The sequence below is a fragment of the Scyliorhinus canicula genome, chromosome 10 (assembly GCF_902713615.1).
Source record: "Scyliorhinus canicula chromosome 10, sScyCan1.1, whole genome shotgun sequence".
In the NCBI taxonomy this organism is placed as follows: Eukaryota; Metazoa; Chordata; class Chondrichthyes; order Carcharhiniformes; family Scyliorhinidae; genus Scyliorhinus; species Scyliorhinus canicula.
In genome coordinates, this window is record NC_052155.1 from 74,557,185 (window position 1) to 74,570,598 (window position 13,414).

The window sequence follows — 13,414 nt, forward strand, 5'->3', positions numbered from 1 at the left end:
ATGAGCCAGACTAAAAGCTCAAAAAACAAGTCTCCCTCTGAAAAACCTATGCCGACCATTACTGACGTAATCCAGCTACAGGAGGACGCTCCTGCTAGCGATAAAAGTTATGGGAAAAATTGGGATGTACATATGATAAAGAAAGTAAGCTGTGGGTCACCCCAGCAGGGCAGACATGTATGCCCGATGCTTTGGCAGCCTGGGTGACCGAATGTGTACACTGTGCAACTCACTGTGGTGCTCGCGCTACAGGTGATATATTGTTAAAAACCTGGTGACATCCCAGACTGCAGGAGATAGCCCAACAAATTAGCAATCGCTGCTTGATATGCCAGCAGTATAACCCTGGTAAGGCAGTGCCCTGTGAGCAGGGGAAACACCATTGCCCGAGGGTCCCTTTGAGACCCTGCCATTGGACTACATTGAGTTGGAAAGATGCCAGTGTTATAAGCATGTATTAGTGATTGTTGATGTGTTTAGAAAATGGATAGAGGCCTATCCTACTGTAGATAATAAGGCTTCAACTGTAGTAAAAGTTCTTATGCATGAAATTGTACCAAGATTTGGAATTCCCTATCGTTTAAGCTCTGATAATGGACCTCACCTTGTGGGACAGATTAATAAAGAATTCTGCACTCAACTAAGAATTAAACAGCAGTTACACTGCACCTACACACCCCAGGCAGCTGGGATAGTGGAAAGAGCTAACCAGACTTTAAAGACTAAGCTTTTTAAATTACAAGCTGAGATTGGAGCCACTTGGCTCAAACTATTACCTACTGCACTCCGCACTCCATGGGATTGTGAGATTCCCCAAGAGGTCCAGTTCCACCACATGACTACAGAAATGGCTAATTACATAATAGCCTTGACTAAAGTATTAAAGAGTCTCCACTTACGAGTACGTGCCACGCAAGAGGAAGTGCCACCCTTAGCTAGCTCCGATATTGTACAACCGGGAGATCATGTGATGATCTGCAATTGGGCACGGAAGGGGTTGGAACCAAGTTGGGAAGGACCGTTCCAAGTTCTCCTAACCACCCCACGGCAGCCAAAGTTGAAGGACGCAATGCGTGGATTCACACCCACCACTGTAAGCTAGTGAAGTTTTCGTGATTATTAACTCTCGTTTTAAGTTTTAGGTACATACGACCTTACTCGGAATAGGAGCAGGACCCAACGATGAAGCTGCTCTTTTTACTAGTGATCCTCGCCAGCGCCATCCAGTTTACATTTACTAGAGACCGGCGATGTGGACCCGGCGGAAGAATTCTGCACCTTTGTCGTAAGGACACCTTTAGCTGTGCCAACAGCACCACAGATGAGACCTTATGGACGGCAACTCCGGTGGATACCTGTACCACCATCATTCATCAAGACGAGCAGAAGCCTCGGTTCCTGACTATCCGCAGATCCCTGACCTGCGATCGCTACGCTTGACGGTGGGACTACCGATGTACGAGGAAAGGCAAGCCACGGGTTCCTGAATGTAAGACTATTCATACTCACCCGCCTACCAGGAGGAAGCGGGCAACGCACCATGTGACTGTGAATTGATTCCTGTTTATGTCTTATACTTGTGCAAAGAAATTGAATGTCTCCTCTTGTTGGGTATGTACGCATGTTCCTAGCCATGCCCATGCGGGTATTCCTTTGGTCTCTCTTTCCTATTTGATCGAGGAGGTCACAGAATGGGCTCTGCAACGTAATCGTACCGATCCTGATAATGATACACAAGATATGATAGATTGGCGATCGGCCGGGTTCAATATGAACAGGTTTCAAGGATGGTGGTGGCCGAAGTTTAATGTAACCCGTCAGCCGCCCTACCTGATCCTCCCCAAGTATGCTAAATTTCCAAAAGGTAGTATATGTTTTAAAAAGGATCATGCCAATGGGACCCACCCGGTAGGTACCAGCCAATGTAACCAGACCTTGATTTGGCAACCACCCATAACTAATCTTACACAAAAAGGCTTCTTCACCTTTAATTGGTCAGCAATAGAAAACCGTACAAGTGGCGGCCCCTGGAGGGGGGAGCCGACTAGAATCATGATGACGGACTCCAAGGGGAACTTGACCTCATACAATTTTATATGCGGACATAAAGCATATCCCTGGTTGCCGGAAAATTGGTCAGGTTCTTGCTATATGGGCTTCGTTGTCCCTGGCATCATCCATTATACAGATCTAGCCAAACATCCCCATGCCCGAACCACTAGGTCCCTTGTGCCTTGGGAGGTGATAGCTACTGTCCTTTGGCCGCAGTTCGGCAGTATTAGAGCTCCAGGATATATTGGAGCAGGTGGCTAATGATACCGCGGAAGGACTCAGTGAGCTCAACACAGAGTTAGTAGCTGTTCGGACGGTTGACTTACAGAACCGCATGGCTCTAGACTACCTCCTCGCCAGCGAGGGAGGTACATGTTCTGTAGTGGGTTCTGAGTGCTGTACTTATATCCCTGATAGCTCGGAGAACATTACTCACCTAGTGGACCACATTAGGGATGGGGTAAAGAGACTCCGCCAGTTCTCCTCGGACGACTGGTGGGGAGGACTGTGGTCTAGTTCCTGGACCACCTATCTGTTTCATGGATTTATTATCGTCATCGCTATTTGCCTTTTGCTATGTATCATTGTATCCTGTGTTAAATGCTTTTGTAATCGTTTAGGCGCCTCTGTGATGCCACAGATGCTGCAGCGGCTTTCCCAGTTAGACAAGCAGGACTTAGTAGATGCCGGAAATGTGTATGAGGACATTGGACCAAAGGATGATTTCCCGGAGAAATTCCTCAGACTCTCAAGGATAAGTCCCTGAGGGCTGTGTGATCATGTAATGATCACAGGGGGAATGAGAATGTGAAGCAAGGGTTAATAGCTAGAACACTCCAGAATTAATGGGACACGTTAGTGGAAAGTTACTAATAAGGGAGTTATTATTGAATTTGTGAGCCGACTCATGACAGTAAGTCAAATAGCCTTGAGAAACAAGGAAGATGGCTGGATGACGGAATATGAAATGTGGGAGCCATTGATAAAGTGGCCAAACACCTGTTGTTTTGCTAAAATTGCTATATGCTCAAGTGCCAATAGATAACCTCAATGTCTGTAAAATCATGTATTGAAAACATGGCAATAACAAGTTAATCATGTATTAGATCTTTGGTAAAAACATTTGTAATGGGGGCAAGCTCAAGTGAATGTAAGGGACAGCCCTTTAAAAAACTATATAAAGATTGGATGTTTTGAGCAAATCTTTGGCACTCTCCCACAGGTGTTTCTTTGGAATACCTAGAGGGCTGCCCAATAAAGAATATTCTAAATACGAACGTGTTCGAGACCGTTTCTTCCGGACTGAGAGACAAGTAAATTAGAGACACATTCACAGTGGCAGAGTGGGGGTTAGGCTGGGCCATGAGGCTGCATCGAAAGAGAAAATGCTGGAAAATTGCAGCAAGTCTGGCAGCATCTGTAGGGAGAGAAAAGAGCTAACGTTTCAAGTCCGATGACTCTTTGTCAAAGCCGTGAGGCTACAGATTGTGGCTGAGTACAATTCTGCTACTGCTGATGGCCCACAGCACCTCTCAGATGCCCAGTCTGGAGCTGCAACATCAGCTCTGGCTGGCATCAATACAACAATATTACTCCGCCTCATTGAGTAATCAGTTAATCATCAAATTTAGTTACCTTGATGATAGCCTTCTGTTAAATACAGAACAATAAACTCACTCTCTGAAACCCCTTGTTCTGTACATTTTATTCCATAAAAATCTTTAAAAAAAGAATTTAATAGAAACCTCCCAATTTGTGAAAATAAGAGTACAGATTAGTTTACTGCCGTGCCCAAGTAAAAGTCAAACTATTATGAAAACTTAGGCAATTGTCATATGAGGAAAGGTTGAGGAAGCTAAGGCTTTTCTCTTTGGAGCGGTGAAGGATGAGAGGCGACTTAATAGAGGTTTATAAGATGATGAGAGGGATAGATAGAGTGGACGTTCAGAGACTATTTCCTCGGGTGGATGTAGCTGTTACAAGGGGACATAACTATAAGATTCAGGGTGGGAGATATAGGAGGGATGTCTGAGGTAGGTTCTTTATTGTGAGAGTGGTTAGGGTGTTGAATGGACTGCCTGCTGTGATAGTGGAGTCAGACACTTTAGGAATTTTCAAGCGGTTATTGGATAGGCACATGGAGCACACCAGAATGACAGGAAGTGGGATAGCTTGATCTTGGTTTCGGACAATACTCGGCACAACATCGAGGACCGAAGGGCCTGTTCTGTGCTGTACTGTTCTACGTCCATCTTAGCAAGTTGTTAGTGCTGAGAAAGAAAAACCTTCAGGATATCCCAAAGTGCTTTCCAACCAATGAAATACTTTTTGTCATTGTAATGCAGGAATCACGGTAATTTGTGCTTTAGCATCGCAAAGTCCCACAAACAGCTGACAACAAAACAGATACAGCTCTGTACACAGCCCTATACAATATGTAATACACATTTAAGTGATGCTTTCTTTCTTCTTCTAGTGGGATAATAGCAACCAATTCCCCAGCAATTAAAATTGAACTTGAGGAAACATTACATGTAAAGGCATATAATTGAGAACTGCAACTCATACCTCAAGCAAAAATCATATTAACAATAGCACCAATTTTGACGACTGTTGCCCTGCAGAACGTCCATCTCACCGAGCACACATTTCAGGAAGAATGGGTAGAGATGCGTCACCGTGATTTCCTGAGTTTCCTTGTGGGAAGAACTGCGCCTGTGCCTACAGCAGACAGAATTCTAATATAAACAAGACTCGGGAGGCTGTACCCAACCTCCTGCTCTATTTTGCTGAAGTACAACCCGAAGGACAGTGAAATCTGGCATTACGTTTTGCCCTGCACTCCTGAGCATATACCATTCATAGCCAATCAAGTACATTTTCCCATTGATATGTGCAACCATTTTTTGGTCATGTTATGAAGATTGTTACATAGAATACTAATTTATGTCATCAGCTGGACATATATACATTTATATAACGTTTTTTGTAAACATTTTTCTGAGCAAAGCACACTGGCCTCCAACAGCTATTACATTGCATTTGCAAAAGACATAGCTGCTTTATGGAGACAATGTCTATGGAGCACTCAAAGACAATGGCTAAGTTAAGCCTAGATTAAACCAAAGAAGTCAAATGACTCATCTCTTGGGTGTGAAAAGATACTGGATTTGAACATTCAGACTGCCACAGGGTAACATCGCTACCCCACTCTCTCTCTGAAATTCCACTGTAAGTCGAGCGGTTTGTGATTTGCAAACCCACCAGAAGCTCTCATTTCTGTAAACTGAGAGTTCTTAAAAGGAGGATTTCAAATCAAAACCACTGCCTCCAAGACAAAAAAAGAGAATCAACCAGCCCTGACTGTAGACCAACTGCTCCAGTGAGAAATTCAAATACCATCAGTTACTATAGAAAGTGAACCTTAAGCTGTAAACAAACATCCAGACATCTGATTTTTTTTTCTGACGTTACAAATTACTTGGTCAGGTTTTAAGATCTGATACTCCGTTTCATTTCGTTCCACATGCTGGAGTGGGGGTTGTATTTGTCCTGTTATTGCATTGGGGTAGAGCGGACATATTTGTTCATTTTATGCCTTTTATTTTATGTTCTTATGTTCTTTTGTTAATTTCTACATTGTTACCAGATGGATTTTGACAATAAAACCCTTTACTTGTTAATTTAAGGAACCTGCGTAGCCTATCTATTACACCAAACGACGCACATTTAAGTTTTTATTTAACTTTGACAATATTACCTCTTATTTAAATTCAAACCAAAAGAGTGGGACAAAGAGAGGAGTCATTTCACCCCTCCTAAACAGGTCATAACCACCACTTCAATATAATTTTTGAAAATTAAAAAATGGATAAGTTATGCATTTTGAAACACAAGTGTCAGCCATGCCTCAGTTGGTAGCACTCTCACCTGAGTCAAGGTTGAGAGTTCAGACCTGTGCCAGGCTTTGAGAACAATATCAAGGTCAACACTCCAATGTCATACCAAGGGAATACTAATGTACATTATCAGAGGTGCCATCTTTTGAATGAGAAGTTAACATGAGACCCTGTCTAGGTGATCTATCACCTCTCAACCAATATCTGTGACCTCTCATTCTAGATTGCCCTACAAAGGGGAACATTTGGTCTACATTTAGTTCATCAATCCCTTTTAGTATTTTATATACAATGATCTTTCAAAACTCCAGCAAGCACAAGCCCAAACTTAAATCTCTCCTCATATGTCAACACTTTCATCCCCAGAATCAATCTGGTGAACGTCCTCTTAACTGCCTCCATGACACTACATCCTTCCTCAAATAAGGAGACCAAACTGGACACAACACTCAGGATGTGGTCTCACCAACACCCTATGCAATTGCAACAACACTTCTCTACTTTTATACTCCAGTCCTTTTGCAATAAACAAGAACATTCCATTTGCCTTTTTAATTATGTGCCGTACCTGCATACAGGTACATACAAAATGCATTTTGAATCTGCTTCCATTTAGATAATAATTTGCCTTTCTATTTTTTCGGCCAAAATTCTGCCAAATTTTGGTCCAATCTCCTAGCCTATCTATATTCCTCTGTAATTATCTCCTCTTAATTGCCTGCTTTCCCACCCATTTTAGTATCATCCACAAATTTTGCTATGTTACACTCTGTTCCTGTTTGCAGATCATTTATATAGATTGTAAACAGTTGAAGTCTGAGGACTGATCCCTGCAGCATCCCACTAGTTACACTTCGCCAGCCAGAGAAGGACCCATTTATCCCAAACTTCTGCTTTCTGTCAGTTAGCTAATCCTCAATCTAGTTTAGTACTCAACCCCCAATCCCTAGCAATTTCACCTTCTGGATCAGTCTTTCATGCGGCACCTTGTCAAACGTCTTCTGGAAGTCTAGACATACCACATCCAGAGGTGCCCCATTATCCACCTTGTTGGGTACATCCGCAAACAAGTAAGTTTGTGAAGCATGACTTACCCTTCATAAAACTATGCTGACAATGGTAGATTAAATTTGTAGTCTTTTCAAATGTTCAGTCTTTTTCTCCTGATTCCAGCAACTTCCCACCACAGAAGTCAAGCTAACCAGTCGATAGTTTCCTCCTTTTTTGCCCCTCTCCCTTTTTGAAGAGGGGTATCATATTAGTGTGTTTCCAATCCACTGAGACTCTTCCAGAATGTCATAACCAATGCACCCACTATCTCTGCTGCCTCCTCCCTTAATACCCCAAATGCAGGCCATCAGGTCCCAGAGACTTATCTGCCTTTAATCACATTAGTTTATTCAATACCGTCTCCCTAATGATCTTTATTGCACCAAGCTCCTCTGCACTGACTAGTTTTTGGAAATTTATTATCCTAACTGTGAAATCAGAGGCAAAATATTGGTTCAGCGCCTCCGCCATCTCTAACTTCCCCATTATTACCTCACCATTATTATCCTCTAAAGGGCCGACGTTTACTTTAGCTTTTCGGTATTAGTGTTTATGTATTCTGCTCGTTGCCTCTTAGCTCTTTTGATTTTATTTTAAGTAGCCTTTTGCTGAACCTTAAAGTTCACCCAATCCTCCAGCTTACCAGCTTTTACTCCAGCTTTTGCAATATGATATGCCCTAGTTTTGTGTCTACCTTGACTTCCTTGCTTCGCCATGGAATGTTTTTCTACCTTTTACAATTCCTCTTCCTCTCAGGAATATACTTCAATTGAGAGGTATTTAATATCTCCTTGAACATCCGCCATTGTTCCTCAACTGTCCTACCCTCAATTATCTGTCCCCAGTCTACTTGGGCCAACTCTTTGCTGAAGCCGGTATAATTACCTCTGCCAAACTCTAAAACTCTAGTGTAGCACTCGGTCTTCTCTCGATCAATCTGAATTTGAAATTCTAGCATGCTGTGATCACTCCTTCCAAGAGGATCATTAACGACAAGACTATGCATCAACCCTTCTTTGTTACATAATACTAAATCTAAAATAGCCTGCTCCCTGGTTGGCTACATGAGAAATTGCTCTAAGAAACAATCCCTCATACACTCTGAAATGTCCTTGCCAATTTGACTAATCCAGTCAATATGCATGTTAACAATCATGATTACCATTGTGCCCTTCTCACAGGCACTCATTATTTCTTGGTTTATACTATCCCCAGTTTGGAACTATTGCTCCGGGGCCTATAAATTACTTCTACCAAGGAGTTTTTCCCCCATGTTTTTTATTTCCACCCAGATAAATTCAACATTTTGGGCCTTATTGCCAATATCATTTCTTAATACAACCTTGATGTCATCTTTAACCAATATAGCAGCTCTACCTCTTGCTCCATTCGGTCTATCTCTTCAGAATACCGAGTACCCTTTGGACATTCAGCTCCCAGCCCCAGTCCTCCTGCAACCATGTTTCTGTAATCCCCACCAAATCATACCCATTTGTCTCAACATCAGAAAGACAGAGTATCGGATCATTATCACATTGCTGTTTGTAGGGGCTTGCTGCGCACAACTTGGCTGCCTTATCGCCTACATTACAACATTTTTTAAATTACTTAACTGAGAGCAAAGCATTTTGGCATGCTCAGTGATCATGAAAGGCACTATATAAATGCAAGCCTTTCTAAGTGTGCTTCAGCTGACACGCATTATTATACTGCATAATTATATAATCTAGAATTACTTTAATAAATTGATCTCTAGAGAATCTTTTGCATACTTACAATGCCAGATAACTTTCAGCTCAACCAACAACTTTTTTGATCCACCATGACTTGTTCCTGGAAGTTTTTGCATAGTTTCGCCTTTTTTATTCAGAATTTCTATTCTCAAAGCACCTGGAAACAGGATCAATATCTCATTTAAAAGGAATATACAATTTGTCTCGAGTTCCAGAATGAAGCATACAAATACAAAATAAAACTTTACACAGGCGACGCTATAATAATCTTTATTATCACGAGTAGGCTTAGGACTGGTTTAGCTCAGTGGGCTAGACAGCTGGTTTGTAATGCAGAACAAGGCCAGCAGCACGGTTCAATTCCCGTACCGGCTAAGAATTCTGAATTCTCCCTCTGTGTACCCAAACAGGTGCCGAAATGTGGCGACTAGGGGCTTTTCACAGTAACTTCATCGCAGTGTTAATGTAAGTCTACTTGTGACAATAAAAAGATTATTATTCTTGCATTAACACTGCAATGAAGTTACTGTGAAAATCCCATGGTCGCCGGCGCCTGTTCGGGTACACAGAGGGAGAATTCAGAATGTCCAAATTACCTAACAGCACTTCTTTCGGGACTTGTGGGAGGAAACCTAGCACCCGCAGGAAACCCACACACACACACGGGGAGAACGTGCAGACTTCGTACAGACAGTGACCCAAGCTGGGAATCGAACCTGGGACTTTGGAGCTGCTACCGTGCCACCCTTAACCAGATCCACTGCATTGAAGACATGACAAATTAGATAAAGGCAAAAACATTAATAAAGTTGGTTAAACATCACCTTTTTAGAAACACATACCAATACACTACAAAGAATATATGTTATGTATTGATATTCATCTTTCAGAAACGATTCTGGTATCTTTCCTATCACTGATGTTCAGATGACCGATATATTGTTCCCTAGATTAGTTCTAGCTCCCTCCTAAACATTCTATACATTTTCTGTTTGCCACTCTTCTGACACAGTTCACTTTTCTATTGATTTTTATATATGAATATTGGAATTCCTATTATCTCTTACCTAGCTAAACTACCCTATGGCTGCAATTTGGGTCGTCAAACTTGTCAAGTCTGACTACTGTTCTGTTCTCCAATTTGTTTTTATCTTAAAAGTTTAATATCCCTCTTGGCTACTATCATTTTCACTCATTTGGAGAGCCTCTACAGTGAAACGGTATTCGTTCAGTATCCCTTCCATTTCAATATTATCTGATGTGAGTTCATCTTTTGTTACTGGTATCCCTATAAGATACTTTACTATTACTTTCTATTTTGAGATATTTTTATTTTAAACATCTTATTTGTATCCCCAATTGTCCTTTTGGCTCTTCCTAACCACATCATATTTCCATTGGCATCTGCCCATTAAATGTTATGCACTTTGCATATGCTTTTTCCTTTAGATTCAATTTATCCTTACCTCCTATCGATGCCATCTCATTCTTGGATAATTCACTATTTTTAAATGAAATGTACACATCCTGAACTATATGGATTTCTGCTTTAATTATTGGCAACTTTACTCTACCTGTGAATCAATATTTTTCCTTTAGATCTAGGTGTCGATGACAAGGTCAACATTTTTTGCCCATTCCCAATTTCTCTTAAACTAAGTGGCTTGCTGGACCATTTCAGAGGGCAGTTAAGAGTCACCTACATTGCTGTGGATCTGGAGTCACTTGTAGGCCAGACTAAGGACGGCAGATTTCCTTCCCTAAAGGACATCAGTGAACCAGATGGGTCTTTAAGGGGTCTTAAAGGGTCCATCTGGTAAGAACCAGATGGGTCTTTAAACCAACCAGGAGCTGGTTTAGCTCACTCAGCTAAATCGCTGGCTTTTAAAGCAGACCAAGCAGGCCAGCAGCACGGTTCGATTCCCGTACCAGCCTCCCCGGACAGGCGCTGGAATGTGGCGACTAGGGGAATTTCACAGTAATTTCATTGAAGCCTACTCATGACAATAAGCGATTTTCATTTTCATTTTTTTTCATTCAAGATAACCAATGATAATTTCATAGTCACCATGACCGAGAATATTTTAAAATCCAGATATATTAATTTAAATTCCACCTTGATGGGGTTTGAATCAGTGTCTCCAAAGCATTAGCATGGGCCTTCAATTTACTGGCTCAGTGAAATAACCACTACACGCGATCTAATAATAATAATAGATTGTCACAAGTAGGCTTCCATGAAGTTACTGTGAAAAGCCCCTAGTCACCACACTCTGGCGCCTGTTCGGGGAGGCCGGTACGGGAATTGAACCCGTGCTGCTGGCATTGTTCTGCATTGCAAGCCAGCTATTTATCCCACTGTGCTAAACCAGCCCCTGATATCTCCCTTATATCTTTTGGTTCCATCCTCATTTCCTCAAATTGCCTTTTTTCAATATATTATTTTGGTCTTTGAATGACAATACATTGATCTCTTTTATCATCTCAATCAAATAAACCTTGAAATTGGACAAGTGATCTCATGCCTATGCAGAGAAATTCCTTCCAACTACAGCTGGCAAAAAGCAGTTTAAAAAAAATCACAATTTACCTTCTAACGTCTAAAGCATAAAAACATCTACAAAACAAAAATCTCCCAAATCACTGGAGATAACCGGATTCAGTCACAGATGTGGATACTGAGCAGAAGACTTGAAAATTGGACACAAAAATATAAGCAATTACCATTCTATACTCATGAAGACATTGTGTGTGGCTACAGGCAAATAAAAGGACCCAATGAGGAACAAACGAGCAGGGGTAGACCATTCAGCACCTTGAGCCTCCCCCGCCATTCAAATAGATAATAGTTCTACCGCAACACCATCTTCCCACACTATTCCTATATCTAGAAACCTATCTAGTGACATGGGAAGACTGAAGCAACCAATATTAAATCTGGGCGTGGATATTTTCACGGATTTTGACAATTGCAGCCAACTGCCACAAAACAGAAACCTACAATAAAACGTTTTCTGCACTGTCCACACAAACTGTGATAGGCCTTGGATAGATTTTCCAGCCCAGCTTTTGTAATAAAGCTCCAAAATCAAACCTTGCTGTAGGCCAAATTTGGCAGCGTTACTGAGAAATCACTGAATGGAATATTGATGAGCAATACTTGAATAGATGCAGACAAATAAATAGATTACATTTTTTCTCACCTATGGGCATTCCTGCTGGTCTCCTTTCATTTAGAACAAGTTCATCTCCTTCTGGCCAGGTGACAGATAGTTGATCAGGAAGCCTGTTTCAAACACATAGCAAGTATATATTTCAACCGTAAAACCAATTTTTAAAAAAGTAAAGATGAATGAAATTATATAATATGTGACTTTATAATACCTTGCCATTTCATCTTCTATATATTTCTTGATCGCAGCAGTAGGTACAGTTCTATCCAACTTCGAGATTGGAATGGTCTTCACCTCATCATACAAAGCCTGGGGTTCCTTTTGTGCCATGGAGAGGGGAAACATAATAAAATGCCTTACTGATCTATAGTCAATTATTTTTCACCACCTCGCATAATTTTAACAAAATCAGCCAGCGGGACATTGGCTGCAGTGGTGTGGGGTGGCCAGCAGTTTAACAACCTACCTGGGCAGCATGGTAACACAGTAGTTAGCACTGTTGCTTCATAGCGCCAGGAACCCGGGTTCGATTCCAAGCTTGGGTCACTGTCTGTGCGGAGTCTGCACATTCTCCCCGTGCCTGCTTGGATTCCTCCGGGTGCTCCGGTTTCCTCCCGCAAGTCCCGAAAGACGTGCATGTTAGGTGAATTGGACATTCTGAATTCTCCCTCAGTGTACCCGAACAGGTGCCGTAGTGTGGCGACTGGGGGATTTTCACAGTGGCTTAATTGCACAAGTAAGCTTACTTGTGACACCAATAAAAATTATTTGACATCAAGGAAAAATTAAATTGGGCAGGTATAAAACGGTAGCCAACACAAGCGCATCAGTTTACTGCAGAGAGACCTGTCTCACAGACTAATCAGCCTGATAAAGTCAGACTCACGGAATAATAACTTACAGTGTCCCAGACACCACAATCAGAATTCCTGGATGTGTCCTGTCCCACATTGGCCCAGCACAAGCAGCTGCACAGTGATATACAGTTGGGAGGGAGTTGTCCTCTAAGTCCTCAACATTGAATTTGGACCCCATGAAGTCTTTAACAAGTTCATCTCATTCCTATCTTACTTATTGTTGGATATATGAGGCGACAGCACAATATCTTGAAGATTCTATATTAAAATAATTTTATTTCAGTTGTATGAGCAAGTAAGTTTTCTGCACTGAGCGCAGTACTTCATTTTAGATAACCAAGTTTGCCTATTGGTCATTGGTGTAAGAGATCCTGTACAGAAAAGTTTGTAGACCATTGCTGTATAAAAAGAGTCTTGTAAATTGATAGATATCAGCGTATATCAGGGGTTGATTTAGTACAGTGGGCTAAGTAGCTGGCTTGTAATGCAGAACAATTCCCATACCAGCCTCCCCGAACAGGTGCCGTGGTGTGGCGACTAGGGGCTTTTTGCAGTAACTTCATTGAGGCCTACTTGTGACAAGAAGCGATTATTATCTGAAAACATGGAATTGAAAAGATGAAATCCGAATAAATTTGAACAATTGAAGA

At 41.6% G+C, this 13,414-nt stretch overlaps 1 protein-coding gene across 3 annotated transcripts in view; it reads right to left on the bottom strand.

Annotated features, from left to right (window-relative positions):
* smchd1 (structural maintenance of chromosomes flexible hinge domain containing 1) overlaps positions 1-13,414 on the bottom strand; it is a 217,226-nt gene that overhangs the window by 158,083 nt on the left and 45,729 nt on the right. For all 3 annotated transcript variants that reach the window (XM_038809195.1, XM_038809194.1, XM_038809196.1), the window contains 3 exons: positions 12,119-12,225; positions 11,938-12,020; positions 8,778-8,891 (listed from right to left, as the gene is read on the bottom strand). In XM_038809195.1, the coding sequence (XP_038665123.1) occupies positions 8,778-8,891; positions 11,938-12,020; positions 12,119-12,225 (304 nt within the window). The remainder of the gene's footprint in view (positions 1-8,777; positions 8,892-11,937; positions 12,021-12,118; positions 12,226-13,414) is intronic.